General features: G+C 37.2%; 2 protein-coding genes across 6 annotated transcripts in view; one reads left to right on the plus strand and one right to left on the minus strand.

Moving 5' to 3' along the window:
- The window catches only part of LOC145962339 (uncharacterized), a 120,694-nt gene that overhangs the window by 81,749 nt on the left and 14,455 nt on the right, over window positions 1–24,490 (plus strand). The gene's annotated exons all lie outside the window — the stretch shown is intronic.
- The window catches only part of Ssp3 (short spindle 3), a 72,386-nt gene that overhangs the window by 36,741 nt on the left and 11,155 nt on the right, over window positions 1–24,490 (minus strand). For all 5 annotated transcript variants that reach the window (XM_083083366.1, XM_083083364.1, XM_083083361.1 and 2 more), the window contains exons 11-14: window positions 22,555–22,718; window positions 5,686–6,121; window positions 3,337–3,528; window positions 541–714 (exon numbers count right to left, since the gene is read on the minus strand). In XM_083083366.1, coding sequence (XP_082939492.1) covers window positions 541–714; window positions 3,337–3,528; window positions 5,686–6,121; window positions 22,555–22,718 — 966 coding nt within the window. The remainder of the gene's footprint in view (window positions 1–540; window positions 715–3,336; window positions 3,529–5,685; window positions 6,122–22,554; window positions 22,719–24,490) is intronic.

A 24,490-nucleotide genomic window follows, 5' to 3' on the forward strand; every position in this document is an offset into this window, starting at 1 on the left:
AGATAATATCCATAAAACATTTTTAGGTAAAGTCTAAAAAATAATTTTAAATTAATTCGGATAAAAGATTGATTTAACGTGTGATATAAAATTAATATTATTACATATTAAAAGTATAGATATTTAAACTGATATATGTATATTTGTCACAAATAACTAATTAATATATTTCGTTAATTTAAATATAAAATTCAATTGATTGCATTTAGAAAGAGTTGCAGATATAATTAATATAAAAACTGCATGTTTGCTGAAACTTTGATGAGAGTTTTTAACGAAAAATATAAAAAAGACAGAGAGAGGACAAATACACAAATTTTTCTTTAACGTATATATATATTAGGAAAACAAATATATTTATAAAATAATTAAATTTCTAAAAAATTTTTCGAAGCATTTGCTTAATTTCGTGAATTATTGTAGTTGATATATCTGTTCAATATAAAATTTTTATTAAGATAAATTTATAGTTATACTATTATCTCTCTCTCTCTTTCTCTCTCTCGTATATGAGTTGCATATTTGTAATTATCCACTTACCTCGTATGACATCTCACAAGACAATATCGCCATTGCCTCGGAATTATTATGCGTAGCGGCCAGAAGCACCGGTAAAGTGTACGGTAACAATCTGGGATCCCCATAAAAAGGGAACGGCAGAGTGCATAACTGCTGAAGAACGCTAGGACCCGCACCAGCTGATTGAAGAACCAGCTGAAACAGAAATTTCATTTTCCCGAGATAGTTATTTATCATTAGCTTATTCTCATTTGTTTGTACAAAGCCTTTACGTTATATTAATTAGTTATTTATTCTTGACACGTGATTTTTTTTCTTTATTTTTTAACTCTCTTTCCTAATAACTCTATAACGATAAGAAAATATCGAAGAGAACGACTAGAAATGATCAACCGGGAAATTATCAAGGAATCTGCTTTGTAATTTTTTATTAAATATTATCTAAATCTTTCATTATTATAAAATATTATATTTCACAGCATAAATTTTTAGAGATTGTAGTTTTTTTGCAATTATCTATTCGCAAAATCGCTTGTCGTTTCCGAGTGAGAAAACCGGATGAAGATTCTCTTAATATTAGAAATTACCCGCATATCGAACCTTCGTAGTCTCTCGATTGTGACGTGCGGCGACAAGAACGATTAATTAAAGCGACAGAGTAATTTTCTTAAAGAGCGTGAGAACCTAAATGACCCAGGTGTTACGGAAACGAGAGAGGGAAAAAGAAAGAAAGTCTATAGAAGACGTCACCGGACGTCTGCGTCTATGACAAGTGTCTCTGCGAACAGGACGTTGTATTCCTGTGCACCTGCAGAAAAGTCTTGCAGGAAATGCCCACATTTTATGTACACCTTCCTTGTTCGACGTCAAACCCGTATCTTATTCATGTTAAACGTCGAGTTACCCTTTGTTATTATACTTTAAAATTAAATTTTTTCGGAAATATTTAGCGTAAATCTATTAACGCTATTTGAGAGCAAATAATGATCAAAAAATTGATTAGCAAGAATAAGTGCGATGGTTCGCGCGCGCACGTCATTCCAAAAGGAGTCGGTTAATATTCCGGACCTAAAATAAGAGCGGAAAGTGGTAAAACGCCACGGCGCCACCGCAAGAAAAAAAATCCATTTCTCGAATTCGGTTACGGGCGTCGACAAAAAACGAGGATAGAGACGTGTTTATGATCGCGAACGGAGAAGGTGGATACACACACGTCGCGTCAGGCGCGATAACCGCAGATGCTCGTAGAGAGCTTTAAAAGCGTCTCGTTTCTTCCTCTTTCCCTTTCTTTCTCTCGCTCTTTCTCTATTCTCGCGGAAGACGATTTTCCCCGAGTCAGCTACTCTCGGAGGGTCGGTCGACTCTTCTCGTTCCTGCGAGCGCCCCTTAAAAAAGCGCTGAAAGACGAATGCGCGACATCGGCGATGCACTCAGCACTTACATCCCGATTCACGCATTCGCGGGATCGACGTGGATGCAGGACCGCTTTTAGGCGATGGGTCTTGGATCGCGATATTTTCATTAATTTTTCAATTCTTCGCGAAAAATATCTTTAAATTGAAAAACGTTATATTATTAAAAAAGCGTGATTTTTTAAAAATTAATTAATTTTCGTGGTGTTAACTTCCAAATGATAATATTCCAAAAATCAATAAATATTTGGATTTTTATATTGGATACTTTTTATTTAATTGAAATTAATTAGCAATATTAATTATAATATTAATCAAAATTAAATTAGATTAGTCAAATATAAATAATAACTTCGTATTTAAAAACCTGAAGGAGCTTTATTTAAAGTGATTTATTATATATTTCTGAATTTATTATATATTTAATGATTTATTATATATATAGTGACTTATTTGATAATGATTTATTATATATTTCTTAATTTAATTTATTATACTATTATTATATTATTTCTCAACATATTATTTCTTAACAAATTTTTGGTATTATTTTGAAAAAAATCGTTTGTTTTTATTTTATAGTTATTTTGTTTCTTTTTAAATATGTCCAATTTCATGTTCGACGATGCTCTCATTTTCCACATCGCATTACAATTATTTATTGGGAGTTTCTACGCGATGCATCGCGAACTGATGAGCCGGCACTGCACGTGCACGCGTCGCGAGACGTATGTATGGAACGAAACGCCGTAAATATATCTTAACGGCGTTCGGCCGCATATTGATAGGAGGTCTGCTGAGTGTGTTGTGTCTAACAGCTCCTTCCTCCTTGTTGGTCGGGTAGGTAATACCATCCAGCACGTTCATTTTACGCGAACGTACCGGGTAATTCGAGGTATTACAGTCGAGGAAATCCGCCGCAACTCGAAGAATTTAAGGCGATCAAAGTTATATGCTATATAACGTCAAAAGCGTAAAAATACTTTCCACAAGTTACGCTTCTTTTACATTTAATGACACGTATCGATACGAAAAAGACAATAAAATTTAAATATATTTAATATTTTAAAAATAAATTAAAATGAAGGCATTAATTTACATAAAAAATTAATTATTAAAATATAAAAAATTAAATCAAAATTATAATTTACATAAAAAAATCAAAATTAATGATGTCATTAGATGTCAAGAAGAATATACAGTTCTTCCCTAACTTTTTTTAGGCGATCCAAAATAATTATTTTCTAACTATAAAATAGGGATATTTCGAAGTGATAGTTTATAGATTTATAAAATTAACTTTAATTCAATAACAAATTCCCCCAATATTAAAGATATTTTCTCTCTCGCCCAGTCCTCTTTTTTTCGAAATGATCGATTTTCGTGATATGTGAATAGTGCGTACCTGATTGTCTGGATTGTTGAGAGCGAAGTAGCCAAGTACCACAAATAGCTCCGAGAGAATGTGAATGCCGCTTGTATCCGGCATAGATCCCACTTCCAATTTGTCCGACAAAGAATCGCGAGACAGCCGGGTTATCAGATGGCTCGCTATCAATCGCCATTGCAGACTCGTGCCTTCGGCACCCAGGAAGCTCTGCAACAAGAGTCAGGTGCGCACCGTGAATTTTTTTTTAATAAAATAGATCCTCCTTAACAATATTACAGCTTTTATCGGCTTACGCGTGAATCCGACGTGAACATAACGTACTTAATCGTATCCATATAATTCCGCCGTTCATCCTAAATTAGCGATTCCCCCTTTAAGGCGATCGTTTAAGCGCGTTGAAATCTAAGACGGCGAGAGCTCGATCGCGGAACTTTGTCGGCGGCATCGAAACCGCATCGGGAGAGGAGCCGGAGCAAAGAGAATGGATAATGGGCGTTTGGTTTTTGGCGAACCTAGTCGGGGCTCATCTGGACCGCGCGGGATAATCGACGGACGCTCCCGCGGGACCCGAGGGGGAGGTGCCCTCCCGCGGGGCACAGAATAGAGCCTTTATGGTTTCGGACGAGAAGGGGCGCGAGACACCGTCCCGATTCAATTCGCGGTTAGCTCGCTGCGAGAGAACTTCACGGGAGGCCCTTTGCGTCTTGACAGGCAGGCGAATAACCCCCCCATCCCTTAGCGATACACGATATCTCCATCATCCGCTCGATGCCCTCCGACGATAAGCCGCATTGTTGACGGCAACAAGCGGCATCGTTGTCATTTGGAGAGCCGATGCCCTAGGGGGGAAGGGAGGAGGGGGAGGGGAAAGATCCTGATAAATCGTGGTGCGTGGCAAATTAAAGAATAATGAATCCTATAGCCACGATATGTATGAATATATATGCGCTCTCTTTAAATAGTCCGAGATTAAACATCGATGATTGAAATTGTTTCAAGAAGTGTTTTAAAGTAGAACGAGGTAATTTTCATCGCGTAATTAAATGCTTAAAACATGGCTGTCTGACGTCGGCTCCAGATTTATACCCTGGATTTCTCGTCACGGGTGAGAGAAACTTCGAAATTAAACTTGCGCCGTATTTAGCGTCGAGAGACGCCTAGGAAAGGTACACACCGAAATTAGAGCGGAATAATACGGCTGTATTCTGTGTAACATCGACGCATGTACGATGAAGATAAAATCAGAAAGATCATGAAAATCAGAGAGATAATGCAAATCGAAAGAATCGATTGAATTATAATAACGCGCACTCAAAATTGCAATATCTATTTAAGATAATCGCAGTAATTATATCTATATTAATATAGACCGCATCGAATTATAACGTTTATATCAAAATTTTATTCGTAGCTTATATGTCTTTATTAAAACGATTGATATCCAAATGTAAAATGTGTGAGATACGTCAAACAAGCGTCGAAAATTAATAACTGCTAATTTATTCGGTAATATTAGAAGAGATGCGATCAAAATTAGTAATAATAAGTCTAATTCTCAGCAGTTAAGAATTAACAATTAAAAACTTGAGTCGCTTAATTATATTCATTAAAAATTCATAGTTTATGCATTTAGTGGTTCTCTCTAAGAATTTAAAAGTTTTCTTACTATGATTTTTTCTGGAAAATTTAAATAACAACAATATGACAATATTTTTTTTCGCTAATGTTACATCATTCTATATGGTTGCAAAATTTTTTATAGTTTCTTGCGATTTTTTATTTTTATCCGTCTTATCATAATGTCTACTACATCAATTTCTCGAGAATCAATTTCTCAAACTTCAATTTAAAACAATATTGAAAATGAGATATACTAAATATGTAATATTAAATATAAATACTAAATATAAATAGTAGATGTATCAAGTCGTAAAATTTCTCTTCTACTTTCAATCTCAATGTTTTTAATCCACTTAATGTTTATTTACTTTGATTTATTTTAAAAGCAATTAAAGATTATCCTGTTTTGAAACTATTTTCTTTACTTAATTTATTTAATTTATTTAATTTAATTTAATTTATTTATCCAAAAAACTCTTCTATTATTATAAATGTAAATGGAAAGCTATTTATTAATGTCTATTTACAAAATAAAAGCAATACAATTTCTATATAAATGGAACCTATCAAAATTCTCCAGAATCCATAAAAAATAAGTGAAAAAAATAGTTAAAATAGAACCAAAACTTGGATAAATTTTTCAATTCAATTATAAATAGACCGATATTCGAAATGCTCGGTTTTAACATCTTTTCTCGACCCCGTTAATTCATAAACGAGAGAGTCAAGATGCGAAGGCAATACCTGTAGTGTCCGAAGATCGAGTTCCGCGATCGATTTGAGGAGCTTGAGACCGCGGCTGGCCAGCGTCCTTACGGAGGTCGTGAATGTGTGATTGGGCGTCGGCGAGGCACCACCCTTCTGATTCTGCGGCGTGAAGGCGACCGCCGCGTAAAGGGCACCGATCGCGCCCGAGGCTTCGGTCGCCGATAAAGTCGACAGCAAGTGCGACTCGTTGCTTGTTTGCTCGACGTTGCTGCCGCCTCCGCCCCCGCCTCCCTCGCCGTTGACACTATCTTGATCGGCGGACCGCCTCAGATGGCCGCAGATACGCGCGATGAGATCGTAAGACGATACCAGCAACGGCGACTCGTGCTCCTGATCCAGGAAAAAATCCGTCTCGATCAGGGCCCGGCTGTGACGTGACACGCGATCCACTAAGCCGCCGGCTACCAGATATCTGAAGCACACGAAAGAATTGACGCGCATTACTCGCATAGCTCGAGAGAGAAGAGAGGGTTTTCTTTTTCTGATATCACGTTGAAATATGTACGTCGAGGATAAGGACGCTGAAAAAATTCATCCCATCAAAATTTATAAATTTCTGTTAAAAACTCTGATCTCATCATTAGAGGGAATTATGTATCATTATTTTAAAAATCAATTCAAAAAAATTTTAATAAATTTAAAGTTCAAAAAATAAATTTAAAAAATTCAAAAAGAATTTTAAATTTTAAATAAATTATAAATGATACGTGAAAATTATATAATATGATATCTAAAAATGAAAACAGATTAAGAATCAAAGGAACATTTATAATTTGCGCTGAATATTAATAAATAATATAGATCTCATGCAGATAGAACGTTCGTATCTTTGACGCGTAAAAACGCAGGAACGCCTGTTCTAATTGAAAAAAACGAGCAATTGGATATTCAGACGCGGCACCAACGGGCCGTCGACCCCCGAATCGACGAAGGATCCCGCTTCGACGGTACCTACTCTCTTGACAATCGCCGCTCGTCGATCACCGAGCGATCATACGGCAGCAAAGTGCCGTGCATATGGATGCTGGGGAGGGAACCGGATAAAAAAAACAATGTATTGCTTACAGGACAGCATGTGCGATGGCGTAACACGAGAGGATTATAACATCGGTGTGTAATTCCGTGCGCGTCGAGAGAAAGAAAGAGAAGAGAGAGAGGGAGAGAGAAAGAGAGAAAAGGGAGGTGCGGCCAGAACGCGAGAAGAGCACGAAGGGTGTAGAAGGGAACCGAGGGGGGCCGCGGGGGGAGGGGGGATTGGGAGAGTAGCAAGCGTCGGCGCACGCGATGCTCATTCTATCGGGTTGTATGTATATGTTTTCCTTTCTCGCAGGCAACATCCCCTTTCGCGGCCGCGCAAGCCCGAGGGGGTGCGCGCCTGTCAGCGCGTATTATCGCCGCCCCCTTCGACCCTCTTCGGCAGAAACGCACACAGACGGAACGCTCGCGTCAATGAGTATTGGAATATATAATATACACGACAGGAGAAAAGGAAAAGAGAGAGGGAGAGAGAGAGAGAGCGCGCGCCGCCCTTCGTTGCCGTGGAAGGCCAACTGTCGCGTCTAATCATAACTAACTGCAAGCTAATCCCGCCGCATTCTTTTTCTCTCTTTCTCTTTCTCTCTTTTTTTTTCTATCGGTTCACCGAGAAAACATTACGCTAACCAGCGTTTCCCGATTGAGCGCGAAAGGGGTTGCAATCGCGACACTTTCAGAAGGTTGTACTTGAAAATTGAAACTCGCGTCGATGCCGATATGTTCGTGTTTCCATCGAAAATAGTACGAGTTGAAAAGTGCGAGATCCCGGAAAGAGTAAATATTTACAACCCCTGAAATTTCACGCTTTCGACTCGGAATCTCGCGCGATTTCTCTCGTCGATAAACGCGACGGGCGAGATACCTAAGACCTCCGTAAGCTCCTCTCGAAGCGAGAGATACAATGGGCGAACACGAACCGCCGATATACGTTTGCCTGGGGTCGAACAAATTCGCTAATAAAATGCAGCGAAATGATCGCGTCGCGCGGATTAGAATCGCTCGACATGATCGCGTGCTCGCTTCTGCGCGTGATTACACGACAACCCCCTCCTCTCCCCCTCTCCCTTCCTTCTCAACTCACCCTGTGCCCCTTAACCTGCAGCAACGCGGGCGACAGTTGGGACGAGGGGGACCGCGTCTTCGAATACAATAATTTCGGATGGGCGAGTAGTCATCTCTTCTCTTCCTCTCCTCCCCCTCTCTTTTTCTCTCTTTCTCTCTCTCACTATCTCGCACCCTCTCCTCTCTTCTGTTTCACTCTCCACGCGGGATTACGTGCGTGAAAGTCACCGCGCGTCGTGAATAGTAGTATCGCTTAATCTCTTAACCCGGTGGAATAAGTCCTTCCGATCCGAGTGATTCTATTCATTCTTTCGCGCGACCCGAAACATTGAATCATACTTTCATAATCATGTAATTGAGGCGGTACGTCAGTCGATTTAGCTGAGACGAGGGGGTGTCTCGTAAACCGCAGACGAGCCAATTTGACGATAATATCTCTCGCAGCGAAAATATCGAAGAGGATCATCGTCGTTTCCCGAATCTCAATATTAAATATAATCTCTGCACAGAAAAAAAATATACTTAAATTAACGCGTTCATTGTTTCGTATATACGCAACAATTTATAATCAAAAATTATCACGAATATATAATTATTTAATTCTACTTTAAGAAAATTATAATCTTTGATTTAAAAATGTTATTTTCTATCTAACATTGTTTTTTTTCCATTCAAGAAAATTAAATCTTAAATCATAAGAATATATTTCTCTTGATTGAACTATATAAAATGCTTCATTCAAGTAAGCAATTATTCAAGCAATTATATTTTTCTTTAATTAACGCAATATAATCTCATTTCAAGATTTCCATGTTAAAACTAAATATATTTTCAAAACAAGAATGTCCTTTTTTCTGTGTGTAATTGAATTTTAATCTTCGTTAAAATTTACTCCCTGTAATATTGTAACTAAAATATACGACTTTATTATCTGTTTCAAATCGTGTTACGCGCGATTTTGGAAATTATATCGAGAAAATTTGTTAACGTTTAGGTAAATATTAGAACTTTGAAAGCTTGCTTTCACTCCATACGCACAATTTATGATGCAAGCATAGTTGCAGTTACTCAGAAAATTAATCAAATGTTTCAAAAATTTCATCAAAGTTTTTAATATCCAACAAAAAGAGAAAGAAAACATAAAAGCCTATGAAAACAATAATACGTTTTACAACACAAATATTATTCCACACAAAAGAATACAAATATATATTTCCAAACTAATAAAAACTTTAAACAATTTCTTCAAACTTTAAGAACACATTTGATTATCATGTCATAAACATTAATATAAGAAGTATCTCATTTATAATTGTATTCCTACGATTGGCATAAAGTATAGTATTATTTTAAAAATACTGTTGATTAGTTCTCCAATTAGCGATGCAGTTAGCAGAGGGCAATTTAGAGAGTTATCTCGATATTCCTTAATCTGTTATTCACCGATGTGTCTTTCGTACGCGACGAGAATGTCGAGGCGATTCGCCAACCAAGGAAGATCCCATGTCCCGATCTTCACGCACGTTCGCCTCGGGAAGCAGGAGAGGGACGAGGGGAGGGGAATGGGGGCGCGGCGCCCGCCAAACCCGAGATTGCGATCTATCATTGAATGTTTGCGGGGGGGCTTCGAGGCACAAATATATCGAATTTATTTATTATCCCCTCGTCCCCCCTTCCCCCGGCCACGTTCCGCGGCGGAAGATAGGGAGATGACTACTCTGCAGCTACCCCGGAGGCCGCCATTAGCTAACCATATGATTATTTCATAGCGAGCTCGCGAGGGTGCATATCTTTACGCTTCTGTTCCCTCTTTCCCGCACCCCTGCCCCATCTTCTTGCGACGATCTGGCGGTGGCTTACGCGATTTCCGCGCTGCATTGTACGCGAGTGGGAGTTGCACTTACGCGGGCGGGAAAAGATACCTACGAGGAGGGTAATCGGATGGATGGACGAATGGATGGATGGATGGATGGCTCGTAATTTGTGTGTCGTGCCAGGATTACGCGAGCGCGGAAATACACCGTCTATCCGGTTTGTGACAACTCGTCAAATTCTGAACAATTTTGATGTGAAATGATGTTAAAAAAAACGCGTACATTTCTGCAATATAAATAATTGTACAGTACACAAGAGATAATTTTACAGGGAGACAATTTAAAAAATGTAACGGTCGCACGCTCTCTATCCGAGATTGTATTAAAAATATTTTCGGCGATATGGAAAACATTTGTGCCCCAAAGTGCTACACACGTATTTAGAGAGTGATATTAGTACGCGCGAAATGCATGGGTGATAAAAAATACGATGACTCTGACAAACGAGGCAGAATAAAAATAAACGGAAACAATTTTTCTGTTAATCGAAACGTATCTGGCTGAAAATCGCCGCAACATATTTTTCGCGGCCGCACGCGAGTCATCCGCGAGTAACACTCGAGAATTAATGTTGTAAATCAATCAAAAATGTAATTTGCGGCATATGCATGGTTGAAAACACGTAGATATTTCGTACGATACTAGGAAAAAATTTGCATGCCAAAAAAGAATAAATACTTAGTCTAAATTGATAAAAAACTTATGTAACACAATAATAATCGGTCCTATAAAAATTGATCATTATATAAATTAACATAATTTCTATGAATATTTATATATTGAATTTAATTTTCTATATCTCACACATATCTCTAAATTAAACTGTATTTGAAAATGGTCCAGAAGAGTAACACGTCCATCGCAAGAATAACAGAATTCAAGCTCGATGCAAGAATGTGCTCGTATTCCTCTTCGGACAAACGCGCCTGGCAGAAGTGCCATTTCGCTATTTCGACAATAGGCCATGTTTGCGCAACGAAATGGCAGAAGTGTGTAAATGACAGTCGCGTATCATTGAATCGGAAAAAAAGGGAAGAGCGAGCCACTCGGTCGCCAAGCTTGGTGCGGTATTTCGAATCTCTATCATTGATCGTATAGAGAAAAAAATATATATTTTATCCATCGATGAAAAAAAGAAAAAAATAATAATAAATGCGATACAGCGTGACTGGAAATATGGAAATAAAATTTAAACCAACAACGTATTATATTCCCCGATATATTATAATAACGATAGCAAGGTTTCTATAGGAATAAAAATAAGTAATTCTTTTCTGTATCATCGTATCACCTACAGCAACAATGTTAAAAAGCGCAATGTTTGAAAGAGAAGCTCAACGAGTTTGTATTAAAAGCGAATAAAGGGACGCCGACATGCGAAATAAAGTCTGAAACAAGGTCAAATGGTCTTCGTCGAATTGGTAATGTATTATAATCCTCGAGCTCTGACATCCAGCAACTCACAGGATATTGCTACTCGGGATTCGTTGATGCGTAATGCATTCACGCCGGGATTTCGGTAGCGCGGGGGACGAAGCGCATTACGGTACTCTGTACGTAAAGCCAGAGTCCTAGTGCAGGGGATGAGCGCAGGACGAAGGGTGCTAAATTCTATGCGACTTGGCCGAGCATAGCGATAGTGTCGAACGTATCGTAAACTCCAACGACGCGCGAACAAGTGCGAGTAAAATAGAAAAAAGGAGCAAAAATGAGAATTTCGTGAAAATTAAAATAATTTGGTGCTCTATACATTTTACGATCGCTGTGTAATTGAAGCGCAAACTACCGCGAAAATTATTCCAAAAATAAACGAGAGAGACAAGAAATAAAGAGAAAATATAGATAAAATAAAATCAGTAAAATGTAATAGAGATAAAAAATACAATGAAGAAGAGAGGTGAGATAAGCTCTTACATTATCACCGACAAAAGACAAGTATTTAACTTTTATCATTGCACTTATTTATATAGGATCAACTTTGATATTAGCCAACATTATTTTTAAAACGATATATTGATGTATATTCGTATTTGATTTTTGGGAAAAAAAAATAGAAATTTTATAACTGTTTGAAATTACTAAAAATGTCGCGCCGGCATCCATTATTAGTGGCAGCACGAAATCCCTGCATCGGTTTCCTGTAAACCTGAATTTTTTAATAACCGATTTTAGCTCTGTTGACTGGAGACCATTTACCGATATTCAATATGTTATGAACGCCAGTGGAAATGTATTCGTGCTGCGCTTCGGCGAAGTACGCCGTTTGCGCGTGTTTATACGCGGAGTAGAATTTCTAAAAATAATTTATGTTTACCTACGGAAATCCAATATTTCCGAGGAAGAGATACGTACGAGTACAAAATGGCAGGTCGCGGTCGCATCTAGTATATTTACATGAAGATATATATGCTGCTCTTATGCAAAAAGAATTCGGAGAGATGAGAAGTACGGAAGCAAAATATCTTCAAAATAAACATCACACGCATGCTTCGTCGATTCAGGAATTATCAATTTATTTGTACGCGTTGGAAAAAATATTAGAAATTATTGAAGTGAGAAAAGAGAGATCTATACTATAGCAAAATTAATTAATATGATTGACTTTATTAATATAAATAAAGATTAAAAGTAAAAAGTTTTCAAGATTTACAAGATTTTTATAATAATATATGGACAATTTTTTTTTTCGCGTCATTTCCGATAAATTCAATAAAGATTACGAGAAATGTTTAATTGAAAAGTCATTCAACTGCGATGAAAATATTATAAATACACGAACGCGCTCTTTCTATAGAAAAATCAGATTTATTTTTATATTTATAAGTGCTTATATTAATTTATTCTTTTTCCTTCAAACACTTTTCTATCGAGTGTAGAGCGTTACACTTCGTGCAATGTATTTCGTAAATGTCAAAGTCAACATCGGATTTCTTCTGGCGTCGTTTAAAGCTAGCCCTATGCGGGGGGGGGGGATGCGGAGGGGGAAGGGGCGAGTACGCGAAGGGATAATAGACAACGGTGAAGCTTGCCACTTAGCAGAATGGGAACAAGAACAGCCGCTCCGTGCCTATTTCTACTTGCGCCCCTGTCCCGCCTGATCAAATACTCGGCTTCAATCCCGCGGTTCCCATTACTATTGCCGCTCTTGTCATCGCTGTCGTTGACAGCACTATTACTGTCGAAGGTCCCTCTCCTCCAGCTTTCGAAGCTAGAAGCTCGATGCACAATCTTAATTGCGCGCGAAAGTTAACAAAATTTTCCCTCGAACATCACTTCGTCGTTCACTGTTTTATCTTATTTTTTTACTTGCAACTTTTCCTACAAAATTACGACTCGTATCTTATGAGTATAAAACAATAACAAAGTGTCTTCCCTAAGGGACATTAATTTATTTAATTTCTGTAATGTGTCGATATCGATAACGTTGGTGCAAGCATCAACACTGTTGAAAATTGGATCAAGAGACGCGCTTTTTAAAAATGAATACGAGGCCTGTGCGGAAGGCTTCGGAAATGAATCACTGACCGACACCCGGCTGTGCCAGCTGACTACTTTAAGTGCATCTGCTGTCTAATTTGATGGTGAATCGCCAAACGCGAACGTTTACTTTAAATTTATGACGCAACGCGATCCAAACAGTTAAATTTCAGGCGAATGTCCCGTCGAAGAACAGATTAAATATAAATACCCAACATTGTCACAAATTGACATTAATGAAATTACGCAATACAGATAAAAAGCGCAAAACATGGCAAAATTATGTGATGAATCCCCCATTTTTTGTCGTAGTCCAAGTTCAATTTTATACGAAGATAAAACAGAATACGGAATGTAGTTATATTTGTTTTAGCAGGATTCGAGAGAAACTGAATTTATGCATCATTTTTAAAATACACGCGTACAATCCCTTTCTAAAAAAAAAGAAAGAGCTTGTTTAATAACTGCATTAGCTGATAAAATCTGCAGAAAAAGAAAGGAAATATTGTTCGCCTCGTATATTGATAGAAACACGCTGTAGGAAAAGCGTGCGCTTTTTAACCTCCATCATTGTTTTAAAATCGCATAGCCATGTGCTTTCAAAATAAAACGGTGCGTGCATTATGCAGTCGATCCGATAATTAATAGCAATTGGAAAATGAGAAGGACTTATAGCTTACGCGCGTGTAACATTTACAAGATAAAATACAATGTCATCATAATTAATTCGACGGGCGTTCACATTGCCGGTAATAATTTAACTTATTATTTATGCGCGCGAACGATACTACCTGCCATTCGCGGATTTAATATTTAGCCGGCTATTTGCATATCTGAATTTCAATATGAAAAGAAGTTAATTAAACAGGAACCCCGCGCGCACGAAACCTGCGTTTGTTAACTGAATGTATGTATTTTTGCGAAAGATGGTGGATTTCTCCTCGCGGTTTTTTTTCTTCGTGTTGAAATAAACGTTGAAACTTTTACCGAAGATGAGTGTAATCTCCTGCTCTGTATAAAGATTAAATCAAACTTGCCACAGAGCAGTTAAATTATATAATTTCGACTGATAGCCACGGAAGATCTAAGAATCTATCGAACGTTCCTTTTAACCGCAGCTTCTTTGGTTAAATTTGGAAAGGTTCTTTTCTTAAGTCTTGGATTATCATTTAGGGGATTATCATTTATTGCGCCTTTCCAGTAAGCTTCAAATTAAAATTCTACAAGTAGACAAAGTTCACTTAAAGTTGAGTAAAATGTAAGGAAATTAATTTGCAGAAAATCGTTTTTTTTATTCCCTCGCGATCGCTTGACTCAGATTTTTCCGTGTCTCGTGAAGAAACGTCTCTTTTCCTTTTTCTCATTTTAGACTCTCCGATACAATTTCCAAGTTTGTACGCGTAATTTTCCAACACCCTGTGCACTAACCGATTCACGATGTATCGATCAAATCCTGCGAGCAACACGTAGAAAAAAAGAAGGCAACAAAAGTACGAAGAATAGCAAACGACTGGGCGTGTGCGCGTAGGTCGCCAATAACTCGGCAGAGAGAGAAAGAGAGAAAAAGAGAAAGAGAGAGAGAGAGCAAGAGGGATGAGTCGAGGTCTTTGGAAAGAGGGTTGAGAGGACGCGGGGATGCGTACCGGCCGAGGGTGAATTTGGACGAGGAGAAACAGAGAGGGAGCTCGGAGGTGGGAACGAGACGGGTGGGGAAGAGGAGGAGAACAGTCCATTAGCAGATTACGTACCCAGCCCGCCTCGCTCATTCACCCCCGCGATGTTTTTTCTTCTTCTCCCCCTTTCTTCCACGACCGCCGATGATCTTGCCGGCTACACATCGACCCCTCGCCCCTCCCTCCCCTCCCTCCCCCTTTCCCGCCGTCGCATTTTTAGACGCACTTCGTACCCGCGTCGCTTTCGCCGATAAACGTGACAGGTGTGCTGACTCGCCGCTGGACTTCGTTTAAAATGGAAGCGGTTTTGTCATCAGTCGCGCGCGAAATCACGGATTAAAATTCTTCTCTTTACGCAACTTCACCCCAACACGAGAAAACACGGAAATACAGTCTGACTGCGGTCCAGAGAGCGTCTCTGCAAACACTACACCCAGTTCTTCGTATTTTCCTCGAATAAATCTGCGGTGGATCCGCCGAATGTCAATTCCAATTTCATCCGCGCAGACTCGCTTGTTCGAGGTTGAAGGAGCGATTGACAACAAGTTATTGCATATCGTAAAATTGGACTCTTCTTCAATGATAGTAGATGAAATCAAGTATTCCAAAAACCTATTTAGAAAAATTTATTACTTTAGAGAGATGCATTATATATATTCTTTTCTCTGATAAGCTGATGAAATCTTCAACACGTTTGTTTCCTCTTCTTCCTCTCTTTCTCGTTACAGACTTTGGCTAGCAATTTCGTAAGTATATATCGGAGCATCCTTATACGAGCTCAGTAAATAGAAGCTGTCTGCAGCAGTCAACATTTTACCGCTATTTTCTTCTCGCGATAGAGAGGCTCGAATCTATTTACATGAAATCGATAAGGAGGTGAAGAAAGCAGAGGAGGGCGGGGGGAGGGGGAGGAGAAGGAAGAGAGATTCGAGAAAGAAATCCGAAAATGCCCAGTGGGAGATGTCGGCGGTGCGTTACTCGAGAGCCTTTGGCGCGGTGGAAGAGGGAGCAAGGGGGGGGTGGATGCTCTTTAGAACGGCGAAACTAAATTATCAGATCAAACAGCAGCGCCGTTATATTAATAAAATAGATTTTGCCCGCCGCTCTCTCTTCAAAGGGGAAGAGCCCGTCGTTTCGCGTCTAACCTCGTTTCGCGCAACTCCCGATTTAATCAGGTTGCACGACTAAAACGTAGCCTTTTCATTTCCGTAATAAACCCTACCTATACCTCCGCGCGAGCGCGAGACGAGCGAGACATAGGTAGACAGAGGAGAAGAAGCCGCTGGGAACCTTATTACGTTAAGTAAATGCGCGAGCCGCGCCGTTCGCCTCTAGCTGCGTATTAATTAATGCGTCAGTTTGATGTAACCGTTGCCTGACGATTACGTCGCAAATTACTTTTTGCGATAGTACGCGATCGCGCTTCTCTGACACGGGAGCCATCCTTGTACAATTCGCTACGAATGATCCATTTTTTTCACGTAGAATCCTAAACAACGATTTTCAGTTTGGCTTGACTGAGAATTTTTTTGCCTTTTGATAGAACTTTTGGAGCTTTTATGAATCGACCCTTCAACTAGAGCTAGAGATATTTCGAGACATCCTCTCTATGTGCAATTTATTGTTTTTATGTATTAATTTTTACGAGAAATTATTTAATATTTTTTACGTATGTGCGATAGAAGATTAGAAATTTCAATTTTTTTCACGTAGAATCCTAACAACGATTTTTAGTTTGACTTGACTGAGAATTTTTTTGCCTTTCGATAGAACTTTTGGAGCTTTTATGAATCGACCCTTCAACTAGAGCTAGAGATATTTCGAGACATCTTTTCTATGTGCAACTTGTTATTCTTATGTATTAATTTTTACGAGAAATTATTTAATATTTTTTATGTATGTGCGATAGAAGATTAGAAATTTCAATTTTTTTCACGTAGAATCCTAACAATGATTTTTCAGTTTGACTTGACTGAGAATTTTTTCTTATGTATTAACTCTTATGAAAAATTATTTAATATTTTTTATGTAGCATATATACGTGCGATAGAAGATTAGAAATTTTCGGCAAAGTACAAGCATAGGAAGGCATTTTGTTCAAGTTTTGGTTAAAATTTTATCGATATCTCATCTGTTGAATGTATGCGATCTTGTAATAGAATTTTGGCGTAAGTTTACAATTGTTTTTTTGGACTACCACTGCTTGGAGGATTATGTGATAGGCTTAAAAGCGCCAGTCTGAGAGGAAGGGCGTCATTTCTGTCCGCGCTCGCGCGATTAAGACGTAGTCCTTTAATTCATTATAACAATAGACGGAGAGCACGAGAGAAGCGGGAAGCCGCGGGCGCGCACCGAGGAAAATTTAGACTCGTGGACGTCGACAAGCTGATCGAAAGCCCCATTTAATCCCAGAGCCGCGAAGAGAAACAAAAAGTGAGATCGCATCGAGTTCCGCCTACATCCGTTTCAATTAACCAGAGCAAACTGTGATTTATCTCGGGGGCGCAAAGCAAGACACGAGTACTTTAAGGGGCATAACGATTTAAATTGACATATTTCTTCGGTCTCTCGTGTCACTCTTGTTCGCGCACTCATAATGTCGATCTTACTATTGAGCGATTCAAAATATCCAATTGTCGACACGTCAAAATCTTCACGGTAGAATATCCCGATTATCGATATACGATCGCCATATTTGTTCCAAAAGTTAAAAGTTAATGCGAGACTTATTTAAAGTTGAAAAAATTATGAGGTGAAAAGATATCAAAGTTTAATTATCTCTCAATTTATCTCTCGTTTTCATTAAATCAATTAAATTTGATTAAAATTGGATATTGTTCGCGAATACTGGTAATAATCACAAAATTTATGTTACATTAATTATGAAAATGACAAATTATTAATTATTCGTGTATTCGATCTCGTTTCATGTGGACCTTACACCAGGCAAGTCCTTCCTCTCTCTTCATCGTGATTAACGGTAAGAGTGTTTGTGGATTTGATTTTTCTACGGTACTCTCTCTCTAGCAATTACGTCTCGATGGTTGCCACTCAAGTCCCGATCGTCGACGTCTTTGAGAGTTTTCGATTACGGGAAAAGAGGCGGAGTCACATTGTTTTTGTGGCCACAATTTTAACTCTCATCTAGTTACTTTTAATAATAATTTCTCATGTATAAATGTCCTAGCATCAAATATATTTTTACAAGTTAAATACCAAGTATTTTATATAAATAAATATTAATTAAATATTAATCAAATATTTTATATAAATGAATATCACGCGATTACATACAATAAAATTCGTTTTCATTCAGTTTTAATATAACGGTAAGATTCTTCTTGCGAATTTTTAAGTGAAGTCAAAATAAATAAATTAAGTATTTTTTTCGGAGAGATTTCGAGAAGGGAAAGTATCGTTCTTATAAAAATGCAAATAATTTAAATATTTTCGTATCAGAAGAGAACGCCAGTGGGACGCGATTCACGAAGTTTACAACGAAAAGTTCATTTATCTTTGGTATTGTCGACATTAAAAAAAAGGAGGAAAACGAGGGAAATGATTCCTGGGAGAGCTGCCGCTACCGGCGCCTCTCTATACTCATTGTCAGAGAGATCGCGGAGAGATACTAACGGATAAAAGTTGATAGGCAAACATACGCACTTTTTATATATCTCCTTATCTTTATATCGCGCATCTGTTGCTTTATGAAGTCATTCATACACCATCAAAAAGTTTAAGGGATATCTGCTTTGTATATCACCTGATAAAATCTAATGATAATTATATTTTCATATATTACATGTACATTTTGGAATTCATTTTTATCTGTAAACAGAATATTTGGTCAGTCTTATGGATTAAACAAATGCGTGAAAAAAAAACATCTATCTGTGAGAATAATTTAAAATTATCTAAAATTCCTCAAGATCTCTCTTTATATTATTAATATTTATTAGAAGCGTCTAAAGTAAGATTTAGACGATAATATGACTCTTAGCTCTTCACACGTACAAACAAATGTATTCAAATATTATGCGATTTTTATTACCACATGTTATGCCATAACTTATTAAAATATCAATATTTACGTTATCGAATCATTATTTGATGGCATCATCTAGCATGTATGAATGACATCATGAGCGCCGCGCAAAGTGATTGTTGCTTATTGTCCATTTCGCTTGTTGTAAAATTCTATATCTATCTCCAAGACCTCGATGATAATCGCGAATTACGAATGCATTACTGGAAAGAGAGAAAAAAAGAAAATGCCGTATCTTGGTGTGCGAAATAAAAATCGCGCATTATTTTCCGGGAAAGGAGTGACGGCGAATGCAGCACTTAACGATCCCGTCAAATAAGCATTACGATGTACAAAATGATCGATCGCCGTTACACATCTGCGCGCTTTAAAGATACGAGCGAAAAGCAACCTCGCCGCTGAGTAAAAATCGTGACTAGGCCTTTCTCGCGCACATCGGCAGGAAATTAATCATAATAATCCCGCTATCCGGTCGACAATAATTCTGATCGCACACCTTCGTCATTCATTATACATAGTCACGGTACGCGATCGGTGAAGGTGTGAAATGCGCAGATTCACCCGATTACAGCAAAGTATGTCGGAAGAAAATAACAATCTGGTGCAATCTTTTTAGAGCGACGTTGTCACCCACACAAAAGTTCAAATTGCTCACCCGCGTAATTTCAGATGCATAAAAGAAAAACGTTCTTCCATTCGTAAAATCGAGATAACATGACTTTTATTATGAAGAATCCTATAATAGTAACGTAAATATACTACATTCATCAAACATCTTTTTAAATGCACAAAAAATTTATTTTAATAAATAGAGCTTATTTTTTTGAGAATAAAAATTTATCTCGACTTTTTTAATCGTACAATATCAATTTCAGTTTAATTAATGATAGGAAAATTCAATAATTTATTTTACTTAAAAAAAAAATAAAATTTTAACATTCTTAATTTATGTAAATAATATAAATAATAAAGCTCTAAAAATTGCACGAATTAATAAATACTTAAAATTTGGAGCTTAAAATTATTATAATTATTAATCATAATAATTATCTTAATGTAAACCAATATTTTTCTTTAAAAAAAAAATAAATAAAATAAAATTTTAAACATTTTTGATTTGTGTAAATAATATAATAAAGATTGGTCAACACCGATTATTCTGCATAATGAGAGACATGTGAGAAAGAGAGAAATTGCTGAAATGTTTTTCATCAAAAAGTCTGACAACACTGTTAACTTACAAAAGGACACTGAAAGTTTAAACGATATTTATGATAGACTAATAAAGGCGGTTTAGTCTTTCTCTTTGTGTTGGATCGAGAGGTCGACATGACTTGACACAGTGATTTCTTTATTTCTCACCACGTATTAGTTACCTAAGACAATTTCACTTGATAAGGACCAAAACCCATGGTCGAAACGTTGTGAATTTTTTCATCAATAAAGATTGCCGGTGTGGTCGATTAAATTACTTTCATTTAATATAATAAAGCTCTAAAAATTGCACGAATTAAAATTTTGAACTTAAAATTATTAATCATAATATTATTAATAATTATCTTTATGTAGATCAATATTTTTCTTTAAAACAAAAATAAAATGTTAAACATTCTCAATTTATGTAATTTATGTAAATAATACAAATAATAAAGATCTAAAAATTGTACGAATTATAATAAATATTTGAAATTAGAAACTTAAAATTATTATAATTATTAATCATAATTATCTTAATGTAGAGCAATATATTTTTCTTTAAATCATTGTCTAAAAATTTACTCCAATTTTACCACTCTAATTATATTATATAACTGTTACTTTAATAATGTTCCTATGGAGAGATGAAACGTCTGCGACATGATTTTCCTCCCCGGAAGAGAGACACGTGTCGCAAAGTGGAGAAAAGGGACGAGCGCGCGAGAGGAGGAGGAAATCGAGTTCGACGTGCGCGCAAAGGGGTTAAGGCGACGTTTTGGGGGGTCTTCGCGGAGGAAGTTGACCCAGGTGCGAACCGTCAACCTCTGAACGCGAAGATCACGGATCCCGCGCGATGCAACGAAAACAGTTTGCGTCTTGTCACTCGGCCTGACTCGCGTATTAAGTTCACCACTGACGCGCGGTTATATTTTCAGACAGGGTGGTCCTCGCGTACGCACCTCAAAGCACCTCCTCGAATATTCCTTCGTTCAAAGGCGCCGTCCTGGAGACGATGGCGTGTTTGCGCAACAAATGACTCGACCAGATCAAAAGACGCGGATTTTCGACAAGAAGCGGGCGAGTGCATATAAATTGTACGAAAGCGAATGTCAGGCGCTAATAGCTTTGGCGACGCAAAGAGAGATCTATCGCTGATCGATAAGAGAAAAATTGCGGAAAAAGGCGAATAATTTCATATAAATTAAAAAATACTGTACATATGTAAATTAATTTTACATATTTCTTTTTTCTATTTTGAGTAACGTGAAATTCTGTCGCTTTCGTGTTATTTCTTCTTGTACATTATCGCGTTCCAATAATCCGCTTTTTATCACAAAGCACCATCTCAGCGGCTCTAGTCCTTTTATCGAGGAACTCCACAAAAAATAGAAAAAAATATGGGGAAAAGATACGTAAAGACACGTTACAGAAGTTACAATTTCATTGTAGATGATTGCCCGCAATTACGTAGAGCGTTCGTATCGTCCAGGAAAAAGTGGAACGTTGCTAATTATGCTCCGATTACCCTAATCAGCGAAATAACGCTTCGGTCGCCTATAGAGATTAATTTTAATAACCCGCCATTTGTAACTAATAATCGAACTAATAAACACCTTATGCTACTCTAGCCTTATTCGGTGGTACAAAAAGTATCGGCATTGAGATCTTTTTAAGTCGTGGAAAAGACGTGTAGCTAATAATAAATTACGCTAGGATGTCCGCTAAGATTTCAAAGTTGTGTTTGTCTTTATAAATTTTATACAAGATATCACAGAATAAATTTATGGAATTGTCGATAATCGCATTTGGTTAGCTATTCCCCGAGCATCGTTCTAAAACGATCAACTGTCAATTAAATATGTACATAATATTGTATTTGTTCTACATCGATGTGTTTCTCGTCACAATACAATATTTTTAATTAAACATAATTTTAATTTAATATGCGCTTTATTTTTTAACACAAAATTAATTAAAATTAACTTAGGTTTTGCTTGAAATCATTGTAATATTCAATTCCGATATTCGATAATGATGCTTTAAATTCATTTAATGTTATTATTTTATTATTTGACATCAGTCTACGCATCTTTAGAATTAATAGATTAATTTTTTTTATACCAACTTTTGACATGTATTGCAGAGAAAGGGATTTATTATACAGAATTGGCTAAAATTATATAAATGCGAAAGAGATTTCTTTTTTTTTCTATAAAATTCTGACGCGAGAGGCGGATTTTTGAAATCAGTATATAAGGAAAAACGAGTGAAATATATTGGAAACTATTTGGATCTTTACATAAGGCGAGATAAACGTAATTCTTTTGCGACACTCAGTCGCCTGTTTCGAATATATACGTCAATAAAAATATTTTTATCATTTAAAAGAGGGTTGGTTTCTCACGATGCGACGTCGATATCGAAGCTTCAGGATCGCGTAATACGAGACTGCGCTCATAAATTGAACGTTTGAAGGACTTACCCGGCAATATCTTGAACGCGAGTCTGCAAGACCGTTTTCTCAAAGAGCTCTTCGGGGATCAGGCTGCACAGTAACTGCGTCGCGCTGGCGGCTACCATTCCATTTCCGGTTGAATTGGCGGACACATCCTGGATCTGAGCGTGGTCGTCGAGACTAGTCAGAGTCTATAAGGAGAAGAAACGTAATAGTTAAAGCAAAAGATGTAATAGATATTTTTACAAAGTATTCCCTCTCCCCTCTCAAAATGTAGGAAAAAGCGTCACATTTGCGAAAGATGTATAATTGCAATTCTCTTTGAAATAAACACGTCAGAATTATTAATGTTTAGTTGAGAGAGATAGAGGAGAAGAATACATTTGCGATCGGAGAAATGTGTGTCGACTCGATTTTTTTGTCCACTTAATAGCGTGAAAAAATTACGGCGGCTAAGAATGAAGCGAGAAATGTGAGAAATGAAATCCATTAGATTTTAGTGTACAATTACACGTTGTAATTAAAAGTGACAATAGGTATATCGAAATGCAAGAAAAGAAGAGGAGAAAGATTGTTTTTTCCGATGAAATAAAATCTTCCCCTTCTCGATGTAATAGATACGAAAGGGATAGACAAAGAGAGTCAAAGCTAGTCATATTAAAATCATTAAATCGAAAATGTGTGCGTGTTGTGTACGTCGCAAAAAAATATTTGTTGAGAAATTAAAAAGCCTTTAAGAGAGAATTAAAAAAATAAAAAATTAATTAAATTTTTCACCTTTTTTTTGGATAATTAAAGAAATTTCAGGTATGTTTTCGCTTTTATAAGAGACGTATCGCTCGCGTTCGGCTGATTACTTAACGTCCGATTCTGGTCGGTCAACTAAACGCTAGATACACATACATATGCCAGATTCTTGATCCGTTGAGTCATTGTTACAGACCCGTTAGGCTGCGAGTGGACAACACATGCATACGTAGGCGCATTTAGAACGCTAAATTAGTGATAACGAGTCACAAAGGGTCCCGATAAGAATCCGGGAGACAGGAATATGGGTCCTAAACGGTTTAGCCTCGACTTCGATAAGTCGTTCGAGGAATCCTATCGAAAAGTCGTATATATTACACGTTTGTTCATTTTTATTTAGCTTCTGGCCGCTATGATCCACTCGTTTGGATGCATCGCAACGAAAATTAGCTTAAATTTTAATAAACGAACGCGAAAATTCAGCGACATTCTGCAATCATTGATTTCTGAATTCGAATCAGATGTCGTAAAAATTTAAACAATCAGCGTATTTTTTGTATATTATATAATATCGCAAAATATTAATATTACACGTTATAAAATTTATATTCTCTCTTAGAAGGAATATCTTTTTTACATAGCAAATGACAAGTGTTTGAGTCACTTGGAAAATATATGATGTATGTCCGTACATCTATTTTATAAAAAATTTATTGTTAGTTTTTGAAGAGATATCGTGGCGCATTCACTGAGCATTCCAGGGCGCATAATCTTTTAAGAACTATTGTTGCGTCGGACGAACATCTTGGATAGAAGAGATAATGTTACGAACCGGCCTGCTCATAAGAGAGGTAGCGAAATAATCTCCAACGAAACATTAAAAAGTGGTTTGACCACTATCTTGACAAATTCAATCCCATCCGTATCGAGGAGAAAAAAAAAGGACTGCCACGACATTCTCTCTGATACGGAACGAACGAAAACAAGACGCCAACAAGACGTTGAAATTTCGAGGAACGCATATATCGAGTACATGGGATCGTAAACAGGAGATGCTTTTATGTTAATCCAGTTTTTTCCAAACACTGAAGAGTCGACGAGACGATCTTAGAGGATTCGACAACTCGAGAAACCTACGGGACATCGATAATTTTTGTTTAATTTGGACTCTACGACTTTATGATTAATTTATAAAGTACATGCAGCTTGTAAATTT

The sequence above is a fragment of the Camponotus vicinus genome, unplaced genomic scaffold (genome assembly GCF_025532165.1).
Source record: "Camponotus vicinus isolate PSW18456_S1 unplaced genomic scaffold, iyCamVici1.0 SCAF_11, whole genome shotgun sequence".
Lineage (NCBI taxonomy): Eukaryota > Metazoa > Arthropoda > Insecta > Hymenoptera > Formicidae > Camponotus > Camponotus vicinus.